At 42.5% G+C, this 12,349-nt stretch overlaps 1 protein-coding gene across 1 annotated transcript; it reads right to left on the bottom strand.

Annotated features, from left to right (window-relative positions):
- Positions 1-2,295: 2,295 nt before the first annotated feature.
- ANKRD1 (ankyrin repeat domain 1) lies at positions 2,296-11,098 on the bottom strand. Its single transcript, XM_017664394.3, has 9 exons — positions 10,945-11,098; positions 10,158-10,337; positions 9,135-9,272; positions 8,897-9,004; positions 7,773-7,871; positions 6,162-6,260; positions 5,861-5,959; positions 5,625-5,723; positions 2,296-3,168 (listed from the first exon to the last, which is right to left on the bottom strand). The coding sequence occupies exons 1-9, from the start codon at positions 10,969-10,971 to the stop codon at positions 3,058-3,060; spliced, it is 960 nt and encodes a 319-aa protein (XP_017519883.2). The 5' UTR covers positions 10,972-11,098; the 3' UTR covers positions 2,296-3,057.
- Positions 11,099-12,349: the final 1,251 nt, after the last annotated feature.

The following is a 12,349-nucleotide window of genomic DNA, read 5'->3' as shown; positions in this document are numbered from 1 at the left end:
ACAAAGGGAAGATGGTAGATGTCATGACATGGAGGAAAAATAACAAGAACACACTTGGGGAGACTTACAAAGTCTCAGTAAGGATCAAGAGTGGCTTCCTGGAGGAAATTCAGATAACCTGAAGGGCAGGGATGAGGAGAAATTAGGCAATGGGGGTTGCAGTGGGGTGGGGTGGGAAGAAGGGCCTTCTGGAGGGCTGACACAGTATGTGGAAACAAAAAGAAGTGCCTGGATTTTTTAAGGAACTTAAAACTCAGTGGAGTGGAAGTTTACAATTTAGCTAGGTAAGTAATAAGAAAGAGATGAAAATAAAGAGTGAACAGCAGTCAGATTTTAAGGATTTTAGAAACATTAAGGAGTTTTCATTTCATCCTGAGGGAAATGAAAGTCATTGAAGAACTTTAAAGAGGCAAATGACCAGATTTGCATTTTAGAAAAACACTGTGGCTGCAGCTGGTAGAACCGGCTGTCTGTTGGGAAGTAACCCGGAGGCTGAGCCCAGTGAGGGCTGTTTGAGTGATCCAGGGAGAAGCTATGGTGAGCTGAACTAGGGCAGTGGCCCCTTGGGTGCAAGGAAGTGCACAGGTCATAGAGCTACTTAGGTGCTTGGTGAGAAGACTTGCTGCCTGGCTGAAGGAGGGGAGCTAGGGGAAGAGGATGTCAAGGACAGCTTCTGGAACCGGAAATCTCTCTTGGCCCAGGATGTTCGTTCCCATCACTGAGAAAACACAAGACAGGACAGACTGCGGGCACAGAGCTGGCTCAGGTGGGGAGACAAAGGAATTTATATAAATTGATGGCCTGTCTGTCAGAAACTGGAAATTTTTGCCTGAAGTGTTTATTTTGGTTCCAGGAGCAAAGGTAACTGAGTTGGCCTTGTTCTCATGGGACTTCCTCCATGGTGTCTCTCCTACCCTCTACCTTTGTACTAGAGCAAATCTTTGTTGTACTCTCTTCTTTCCTTTACCCTCCCAATTATTTTGGGGAAAGGGACTTTAATAAGACATTGTAAAGGAAGAACCTGGTCACATAGTAACACTGAAGTTACACCGTAGCAACATCAGTACCAGCAAGAGAAGTGTTGCCTGTGTTGTAGGTGCTTTACTTGGAAGGACTGGAAGAACCCCTGAGCCTTAAGGATCTGACTGGTTAGAGTCAGGACCCTAGGGAGTAGGTGGGGGGGAGGAGAAGGGAGAGAGAGAAAGAGAATGAAGTTCCCGATGCCCCTGGCAGTTGGACCCTATGAATTGTTAGGAGACTAGATAACAAAGGTCCCAAACTAGGTCAAACCATCCTCACTGCTCCACATCCATGACCAGCAAGCTGGAAGACCTTCTGGTTGTGGACTGTGCCTCTCACTTTCTCAAAGTGTTAGAGGCACAGATAAGAGGCTATGTGTACGATCCTATCTGGAGTGACTTTTTTGGGTGGGGTACCAGTACCGTGTTCCACTCTGGCCTTCACGCATTTCCTAAAGTGCTCAACTTTTCCCATAACCTTGCCCTTTGCTGTGTTCTCTCTGATGCCTGGAATACTGTGTTTGAATAACTCCAGTTTATTGTTCAGACTCCTCTGGAAGGTCACCACAGCCAAGAAATCCTTGCAGAAATGCACAGCCCAGCCCTCCCAATCAGATGATGAGCCCCCATATCTTAGACTCTCACAGTCCTATTTTTCACTTCATTGTGCTTACCATAAACCGTTACTATTTATTTCTATCATTAATAATATTCATCTGTTCCAGGAAGGCAGGGCAAGGACAATCTGGTTTTCTCATCACAAGTCTTCGCACCTGGCAATGGAATAGCTTCCCTTGGAGGCCAGAAATCATGGACCAGGTGCATTTTTTTGTAGGCAGCTTTTGGCACTGCCAGTCTTGTAGTGTCCACAAGAATTTCAGAGCAGTCAGCCCAGAAGGGAACTTAACGGGAGCACTTGTTTAATGTGCAGTATTCATCCTGCCCACCAGGGGTCTCTTACTCCCCATCATTGGAGCCAAAGGAACTTGAACTTTGTATCTATGGTTTTTCAATCTTCCTCAACCTATGGTTGCGGGGTACCACCACCTCTGCATCACCTGGGCGCTTGCCAGAAATGCAGAGTCTCAGGCCCCACTCAAAACTGGAGGGATCAGAATCTTCATATTAACAAGATCCTCAGGTGATCTGTGTGCACATTAAATACCGAGAGGTGCTGTTGTTCAGGGCATTCCTAACTTGCAAAACTTGGAAGAAAAGAAAAATACTCCTTCTGAATGAACTTTTCTACATGATTCTTTCCTACTAATAGAAGTACTTAGAGGTTTAGAATTTGCTTTTATTATGAATATAAAATATACATACAACATAATATACATTTACACATTTACAATTTGCAGTTACTTTCAACTTTTTTGAGCAAGTTCAGTTCTTTCTACATGGCTCAGTGGCCTGCTCTGTCCACTGCACTCCACTTACACTCATCACTTCCTCTTCACCTCGGTACAGCTCCTGGCTTGGTAAGAAATACCAGGCCCAGGCATAAAATGGCTGGCTTTCCTGTTCTTCTCACAGAATCACTTTCATTCTACTGTTCCCTTTCCTGTCACTACATACTTTCCATTACCTCAAACTTCAGCATTAAAAATTCAGGAGAAAAGAGGGCTGCGATAATCACCTTTGTCTTTTAAAAACACCTTGAAGTATCTTCCATGAACAAGAGGACAGGTAGTAGGCACTGACAGCACTGCTCATTACTGTGGTTTAAGAACTACTTATGAGAAGGCTCTGAAGTGTTATAAACAGATTAAGCTTTGCTCACCAAGTGGATGATCATGAAAGGTCTATCAGTGGTATCGATGTAAATAAATAAATAACAGGAATAAATAAAAATAGAGTGCGTCTCACTAAGGGGAATTACAATACCTATATCCCTGTGCTTTCACAAAACTTCATTAAGTGCAGCTTTACAACTGGTCGATCAATAAAAGCTGGATTTCATGACTAGTCGCTCCTCTTTGGGGCCATGCCTTCAAAATGCTGGTGAAGAGCAGCTGGTGAAAGCGTGTTGCTGTTTCCCTCAGAATGTGGCCATGCGGGAGGTCTTATAGGAGTTCTCTCTGAGGCTGTCAAATATTGCTTTGGTTCCATTCTGCCAGTGCAGCACCAGATCCATCGGGGTCTTCCCAGCCTAATCAAAAGAGATGAGGAAATTTGACTTCCAGAGGGGAGGCACTATAAATTCACATCCTCTGTGTGTGTGTGTGTTTAGTGAGGTAATGGATAGGTGTACGTTACTGAAGTGTTTTATGCTTCCCACTACAAGTGATTTGCAGTTTATATTCAAACCAGCCTTCACTGTTTCTCACAGGAATGCTTTTGGCATTTCAGACTAGCAGTGGTTTTTCCTCTGTGGGACTACCCCGGGTCCCTAGACACTAAATGGCAAGAGCATACCAAGTCATTTTGAAGTTCAGAAAGTGCCTCTACACATCTCCAGTGACCTTCAGGATGGGTGTGGGGAGGTAACGGTATGCCTCTTGGTCAAGAACCAGTTTTTATCAATTTGGAAATGATTCCTGTTTGGTAAAAAGTGGTGATAAATGAGCTGCTTCAACAGCCTGGCTTAAACGTTCAGGTTCTGTCAGTACTATTACTGTTTCAGGAGGTAGGTTTTTCACATGTGCCCAGAAGTTACACTGACTGAGCTCTCCCAGGAAATTTAATTTTCTCAGAGGTGATGTCAGTGATATGTGAATATTTTTAGATAAAAAATTTTCCCCTTATATATATATGTCTCAAGATATTTGAAAAAATTAAAATCACATCATCTCTCAATTCTTGTCTTTAGATATGAGAAGTCCTAAATTTTTCCATTTCAATTCATTCAGAAGTCTTTCTTTAACCCAGATTGCAAACTGCCAGCTTTGGTTATGCAAATCACTCTAGAGATCTGTTTTGTTTTGGTCTAAACAGAGCTCAGATTGTTTTTAAAGTTGGAATTAATTGGCAACAGTTGGAAATTAAGAGATTTCCCAATTGAATTTGTGACTGCTTTGAAAAAACATGAGCTGGCAGCATGATGTCCTTGGTTCCACAGAACAACATGGACTTGGTTGGGGAAGGGTCTCTACCTTTAAAAATTAAGTGCATAGATCCCTGCGGTCATGTTTAAGTATCTTACATGATCTGCCTGACTCCTGTGCATATTTGACTTAGTGACCCTGTAACCCTCATTTAGAGCTTCTCAGCTCTGTACAGTCCTCCTCGAGAAACACTCATTAGCAGACATGAAGACAGAATTTTAGACAACAGTTGAATATGTATTATGTGTTTCAAATTCCCTTCAAGATGGTGTCCAACAGCTTAATGATCTTTTTTGGAAACATCCATCCATTGGGTCAGTGCTATTAATGGTTCCAGAACCTTTATGCTGGGGATTAACTGATAATTTCAAGCTATGAGCCCTATTTGTATATTTTGGGCTAGTCTTCCATGACATCCTTTAACTCCTCTCTACTGAAATTTATCCCCTGATTTTCTGGCTTCTGACAGTCTCCCCCAGTCTGTATGCTATTTGTTTTTGCTGGTAATGTCTCACTGCTTGAAAAAAAAAATCATATTTTCTGCAGCTTTCAAGATTTCATTGAGTCTACTCTTCTTCTTACAGTTTCTATAAATTATTAGACAAGGCCAATTCCAATATCAAAGTTGAGTGACCCTACTGCTTTGATCTTTGTCCCTGTCACCAAGTCAGTTTGTTGTTGTTTTTAATGATAAAGTATTCCTCTCAGTCTCACAGTAACACAACAAGGGGAGGAAATCATTCATAGAATAAGATGACTGGGGTTTTCTTTCTCTTCTTTGTAAAATGATTCTCCAACAAGTTCCTTTCAAATTATTTCTTCAGTAATTTACACCCAATCTTCCCCATGATATTTTTAAAGCCTATATTAGAAGATGTTTTTCTGGGAATTGGGACCATGAGGAAAAGTTGGTTATATTCCATGACTTACAGATGAAGCTAAATTAATATGTACTTGTAGAAGGAAGTATATGAGCATTCTCAGGGTCTAAAAATAGGAAATTATTTTGAGGGATGTAGAATGAATATAAATTATCTCAAAAGTATAGGCAAAGGCAGGGCTGCCTGAAAGAAAGTGGCAGCATGTCCTGGTGCAACGAGGAGAGGATGATGCAGAATTACTCGGGTAGATAATAATTTGTGCCCACTGGCCTTTGGCTGCACTAACCACTGTGCAGTTTCAGAGCAGTTCAGGGGTGGTGGGGGTCTACTTGCGACCACCCCAGGCCTTGTTCAGCCAGGGATGGCCAAGGCGGACTGTGCTTGTCTTTGTGAAGGAGAGCAGTTTAATCATTTTCAAGACCAATTTTAAAATTAGTCCTGGACACTGGCTTAGGCACTTGAGGTACAGCAGTCACGATGGCTCTGCCTGTCTCTGACCAGGTGACCTGAGGCCTGGCCGAGGTTAGCAGCGTCTTTTGGGAATGGCCAGGCGCATTTGAGCCATTAAAAGACCACCTCCGCCCCACAATACTACCCTGTGGGACTATTTTCAAGTATGTGAGATAAACTTTTGTTAATCAGAAAGCTGGCAAGCGGGGATGCTTGTTTCCAGCACTTACGCAGTTCTTGACGTTGAGGTCTGCGCCATAGGTAATCAGGAGTCGGATCATCTTGTAACGATTCAGTCTCACAGCGTCGTGCAGGGGGGTGTCTCCTTCCTAGAGGAGCAGAGTGAACAGGCGAACGGTGGCCTGAGGCCCAGAAGTGGGGACCACAGGGGTACTCAGCTTGGGGAGTGATTCGAAAGTAACGGGGAACCCAGCTTTAGGCGGCCCGGCCGTGCGCAGCTACTCACTCGGTCCTTGGCATTGAGGTCGGCCTCACAGGCGATGAGATGCTCCGCACACTCGCAGTGGCCGGTCCTCACCGCCACGTGCAGCGCCGTGCTGAGCAACTGGGAAAGTAAAGGGCGCTGCTGATGCGCTGGGCGCGAGGACGCAGGCTGTCCCAGACCCCGGGGCCCGTGCGAGGGGGAGACGCGGCCGCTCTGGTGCCGGCAGAGGGCAGAGCGTGGGGTTGGGAGCTGAGCCCAGGAGGGGGAGAGGGGAGGGAGAAGGAAGATGGGGGAAGAAGAGGAGCGGGGGCGGGAGAAATACCTTGTCCCGAGCACTGATTTTTGCTCCTTTATTCAGCAACAATTTTAAGACATCCAGGTTTCCTCCACGGCTTGCCCAGTGGATGGCTGTGGATTCGAGCTGTACCGGGAAAGTAAAAGGAGAACCTGGTCAGAAGAATTAATGCTTAGTTTCTCAGGCCCAGGAAAACCACCATTGCCAGGGCATCAGTGGTAACACGGGGTTGGTCCGGGGCTAGATTGCCAGTTCTCACCATTGTAGTTGAGGCTCCTGCCAAATGTTTTAGCTCAACTCTGTGTGAATGTGCATGCATTCATGCATGTATCTGTGTGTGTATGTTTGCTTTATTAGGAGGCTCTTAATAAATCTAATAAGACTTAAAAACAAAGAATAAGAACTACAATCTATTGGGAAATTCCTCATGCCAACATGGTGCAACACACTCTAGGCACATGGATCTTGGCAGCAACATGAAGTAGGTGTTCTGTGTTCATTTTGCAGAGGAAGAAAACAAGGCTCCAAACTATTCAAGTTTCTTGCCCAAGGAGACACAGCTAGTAAGTGACAGAAGAGACATTCAAACCCTCATCTACCTGGAACTTTAAAATACATTATCCACATACACTCACAAGCTCTAAACAATTGTATTTTAAAATTCTGTCAGAATAAAAGTTGATCCTTCCAAGAGGCCTTAATCTGGGTCTGATGCCTATGTCCCCACTGCTTTTTCCTCACCTCTCACTGGGTCTCTGCTGTCATCAGTGCTAGCACAGCTTCTGTACCTCGACTGGCCACAGTTGTGGCCACTGCAGACTGCACATACTCATAGGGAGTCCCTCAGCACTGCTCTGTTGGTACCTCTGGCCTTCCAAATCCCACACTCCTGAATTTGACTGTCTTTCCATGCAAACTTTATTTTTTGTTTCTTTAATTGTTTTTCTAATTGTCTTTCTGGTTCAATTTTATTCAAGTCCTTTAGACTTTTGGATACACCTTTTCTATTTTGTTATAAAGTCAAATGGAGCTGCATTTAAATAAATAAAACATTTTCTCAGCTCAATCTTCAGTTCATAAAATATGCTCTATGTTGGTCTTTGTAGCAATCACAGTGGTTGAATTATTGAGGCCTGAATAGCAGCTGCTTTTCACAGAGGCAATTCATTTAGTATGCAGTCTAGCCTCAGATCTCATTGATGGCAATCGGCATCTATCATACAAGGTGTGTAGCTGGAGAATTCTGATACGTTGCTGGCAGCCAAGGGGCCACGGCAGACTGCTGCATATAATGGAAGGACAAGGATGTTGAAAGGCAAGCATGGACTGTGTTACTTCTCAGTTATGCTACTGACTTGATAATGACCCAACTCTCTGATGAGGATATTGAATTCTGTTCAACAGCTCTCACTTTCTTCTTTTCCCTGGAACACTCCTCTCCTTTCAGCATGTATGGAAAATACTTGCCACATGACCTAGTCTCATCTCCAGCTTTCCTTTGTATGGAGAAATGAGCTTTTGCCTAGTTCCCTCAGATCAATTTTCAATCCACTCAGTGCAGTTTTTCACTGTAGGTTTTCTCAAGCTTCACATAGTCTACTTATTTTGGCTCATTGCCAAACAAAGAAATATATTTACCATATCACGGAATTCAATCTGGGCTCCAGCTTCCATTAACTTCTCCACAATTGCCAAATGTCCTTCTAAGCATGCTCTATGAAGAGCTGTCCGTTTATACTGTCAGAAGATTTAAAAGAGAGAGAGAGATTGCAATGCATATAAAAACGAAATCCTTTCTAAGAGGTATGAAGCTGGGGATTCTGAAGACCTAACTTGAGTGCTTATTCTTGAATTAGAAATGTCAAATTTACTAAAATTGCAGAACTAGAACAATTATCCTGCCACTAAGGCTGGAATTTCCTGCAACATATGTTTCTAAGTGCTCAGACATCTACATTGAGGAATGTGAACTTAAAATTCAAAACTACCTAAATGCTGACATTCCCTTTCTTATAGTTTGCCCTTAATTGTTTGTGTAGTATTTGCCATGCAGGCCAGACAGTTTTCTTCCATCTGGGACTGTTGCTAGGTTGAATATCAAAAAGTATTCAATTCATTTTTAAGAGAATGGGAAACTCATTTTTAGCTCAACTCCAGAAATGATTCCCTGTCAGTTCATGGGGTAAAGGATACAAAAGGATTAGTGGTTTCTGGTAAATTGGCTTCATATAAACAGGTTAATAGACTATTTGGGCTGGAACAACTTCAGGCATTATTTTACTCCAGTGCCCTCTATTTACAAATAAAGAAACTGAGGTCCAGAAAATGCAAATTAGCTGCTAAAAATCAAATAGTCAAGTAGAGCTTAGTGCTAGCACTTGAACTCTAGTCTGTAGATTTCTTGTGTAGTACTGATATGTTTGGGCCCAATCAGGGATGATGTTATTAACGAATTTCTCCAAAGGTTACTTCTTGGTCCTGCCTTACTAAAAGTCTATCCCAAAGACCTAAAAAGTTAAAGACAAACTGAAAAATCAGCCAGAAGTATACAAGAGTACAAAAAAATAATGCAACCTTGGCATTAACCCGGCTTTGTTTTTGGGCCCTGCACCCTCCTATTAAGCTACTGGTGTATGTGGTAACAGCTGGGGAAACTGCTTCAGGTAGATTGATTTTTGGTACCATATTAGCAAGGCTGCAGTTAAGCATAAGAAACGTAAAATTAATGAGCTGGATTTTGCAGTGCTTTGTATAAACCTTACCTCATCACAGACATCTGGATTGTTCTTGTCTGACAAGAATTTTTCTACTACTGGCAGTTTGTTCTCCAGGGCAGCCTTCAGAAACCTAGGCACATCCACAGGTTCCGTCTAAAGCCAAAAAAATAGTGTGAGAGTCACTGTGAGCTTTCCAACACTGAATCAAACCCGCCACGGATAATTTATTCCCCTGCCGCATAATGCCAGACGTGTAATAAGCACAAAACCAAACAGTCCTTACAATGATTTCAGGTTCAGTTTCCTTCACAACTGGAATTTTAGTTTTCCTATATTTTTTCCTTTTCTTCAGTTGAATGATTATCTCAAGGTCTTCTAAATTTTCAAGCTTTGATCTTTGTTCTAGTTTTTTCTTCTTGAGCTAAAAAAGAAATACAAACTTCAAAATACAGTAAGTTCTCCCGACAGGCACTCTGGTTGTGTCTAAACAAAATCTGCAGTGTCTGAGGTAAGCATGTGAACAGTCTGAACAGCAAAAGCAAAATCTAATTTTAAAATACATCTTTGACTTGGATTTAGTGACTTATTCAAGTATTTGGAAGTCTGTTTTCTCAGTTAATTGCCTTCATAGTTATTTCTCTTGTGTGTAGCATCAGTTTTTGACTAATTGGAGGTGGAATCTGGTCTCTGAGTGATGATTCCATGAATAAACTCCAGATTTCTGCAGAATTTTTTTTATCATGCTTGAGAATTTTTTTTTTACCCCAAAGAACCCAACAATAAGCATTCAATTCTGAAATATCATTGCCAATCTCCTTCAGGTGGCCCTCTATGCAGGGTCCACGAAACATGTTGTTCTGGAATTACAGCTAACTAATACACGTTCTCTCTGTGTTTAGTAAGTAATGCAAATTCACCCTGCAATACAGATCTTCTCAACACAGGTATTAAACACAGCCAAACAATGACCCATGGACTAACATGAGAAAAAAGAGGTCTCCCTTGCTTGGGATTGCATGAGATTAGAAATTCTCTAGACACATTTCTTTTTCCAAGTCTTACAGTCAGAACATGGTCACAGAATATTCAGTCACTGATTCAGAATTGAGAGGTCATCGTCTTGTTAAATAATTATTTCCCACAACCTATTCCATAGGGTTGCCTCTTTATGGGCTTAAATTTAGTAAGGAAATCTCTTTGGAGCGGTTGCGTTTATTTCATTTGTTTCTTTTCTCCTTGCTGCCTGGCACTTCCATCCCCTACCCCCACCCCCCCACCCTCCCACTACTGGATTCCATGTTCTTACCTCTGCCTCTCGCTGTTTCTCGATTTTCTGCTGTTGCTCCCCCAGACTCACAGAGTGGGCTGGAAGTGTTTTCAGGTCCTCTTGCTTCTCTAAAGTAACAGCAGCTTCATACTCTCCATCTCTGAAATCCTCAGGAAGGAATTCCCCAGTATCCCCACTGCCATTCTTCTTCCCTGTGACCTGTAATGGAAGAAAGTGACAAAGTCAGGAGTAGCAGGTCCTGTCCTGGGGACATTCCCTTCAGAGGACCCAGCAGGAAGCCCTGGCCCTCCCTCCCTGGTGACAGCCCCTCCGTTACTGCAGTATTCCAGGATTACCCTCAGGTGACTGTCCCACTCAGTAAGATCAAGGCTTAGGTTAGGTTGTTATGTTTAAATCTACTTTTAAGCCACTTACATTTCTCCTAGGAAAATCACAACCCTTTTGATTAATATTCTCCCATTTTAGGTACTTTTGATGGCTCTTGGTCTTATTTGCAAGGTTTCCAGACATATATTCTTGTAATAGGATGTCTTCCCTAAGGCACTTTGATAACTACAGTGATTCCACACTTCAGTGATAAAAACCAAAGGAGAAGATAATAAATAGGAAATATGCAGAGAATTCATTACTGCCAGCTCCACTTTTCCAATTTCACTTATTGCATCATATAAACCAACCATCTTCCCTATATGGCATTTTCAGAGTACCTGTGCATTATGCCTGAAAGAAAAGGGCATTTCAATTTTCAAATAAAAATCAAGACTGAACGGGTTTTCACCATGTAAAAATAATGTGTCTAACATACCAGCTCTTCTACTTTCAGCATCATCATGTTGGCCTGAAGTTCAGTTCATCTGTAAGTTCTTCTGCTGTAGAATGAATCCCTTGAGGCAGCCCTGCTGAGTCCCTCTGCCCGGGTCAGCTTATATAGCTAGGGCTGGGTGAGATAATCTTCCAACCTGGGAACCCAACTAACACCCCTGCCTGCCCCCACCGGCAGCCAACTCAGAGGCAGGTGAATTTTCATTCCAGACTCAGTGTCTGGGAAGCAGAAGAGGGAGGGGATGACAAGTAACACACTGAATATGTGAATCAGGAAGAAATGTGAGAGGGCCATTCCTTTGGCAGTGACCACACCGCTCAGCAATGCAAGTCATCCTATTTATCGAGAAGCCAGGGGACAGCTGTCTGTTGATATTGCACCACATCACTGCTCTTTTTCCTTCTTTGTCAGCTTTCATATGACTAACCCTATCAAGAAAATGTAAATGCCCTGCTTATCACACTCCCAGTAATATCTTTCTGATAACCAGACTTATCAACACTTCACTTGGGGGAAGTGTTGCTTCAGGACATCCTATTCCCAGGCATAAACAGCCTGAGAGGAAAAGATCCGGGTCCTAATGGCCCTTGTCTATATCTGTTTGGAATTCTCTGGAGTGATGTCTAGGGCTAAAAAGGCCCCATGACACGCCACCTTACCATCATTGTAAGAAATTGAAAGCATCCAGTAATGCACTTTTATTTCATGATGTCACTGGGCATAATTAGCACATGACATGCTTACTGTCTTTTTAAAAAGCATACTTACTAGGGCACTGTTTTATTCAAAAAGGAACTGAATGGTCCCAAGATAGATTATAGGAGACCACTTATTAGCAACTGCATGAGATTGTATAGCCAAAGTTCTCAGATACTATGGATAAAAGACACCCTGGGCGTGTATCAGAAATGCAGATCCCTAGGCCCCACTGTAAGGCCTTTTGAGTCAATTTATGGTGAGTTTTAGGAATCTGTAGTTTTCCAAGCCTTCACATAATTCTGATACTTCAAGGTTCGAGACACATTGCTAAAGGGGCAAAGAGCTTCACTTTGAAACAGAGGTATTTGTATTCTCATTTCTGAGGTATTAAATTACTTAAAAATGTTTAGATATTTCTACATTTCAAGGAGAAATTGGGGTTACTAACTTCAAAGCCATTTAAAACCTTATTATTTTCAGTTAGAGAAAGAAGGGAAGAGTGAGAGAAAGGGAGCAGTAAATGGAGGGGGGTGTTAATTAGGATGTGTTGACATTCCTGTGTCTGTCACTCCCTCAGACTTTCTCACTCTACAAACATGGCTACAAGTCTCTTCTCCCCACCTTGAGCTGATCAGACTATGCATGGTTTCTCTGGAACTTTCTGAATGAGACAATGACCCCCTAAATC

Source organism: Manis javanica, chromosome 7 (genome assembly GCF_040802235.1).
Source record: "Manis javanica isolate MJ-LG chromosome 7, MJ_LKY, whole genome shotgun sequence".
NCBI lineage: Eukaryota > Metazoa > Chordata > Mammalia > Pholidota > Manidae > Manis > Manis javanica.
This window is presented reverse-complemented; position numbering and strand designations above follow the sequence as displayed.

Coding starts and splice junctions, on each gene's coding strand:
- ANKRD1 (XM_017664394.3), bottom strand. CDS start 10,971: ATGATGATGCTGAAAGTAGAAGAGCTG. Junction 9,005..9,134: donor AAACTGAACCTGAAATCATT/GTAAGGACTGTT, acceptor TTTTGGCTTTAG/ACGGAACCTGTGGATGTGCC. Junction 5,724..5,860: donor ACCTCAATGCCAAGGACCGA/GTGAGTAGCTGC, acceptor CTGCTCCTCTAG/GAAGGAGACACCCCCCTGCA.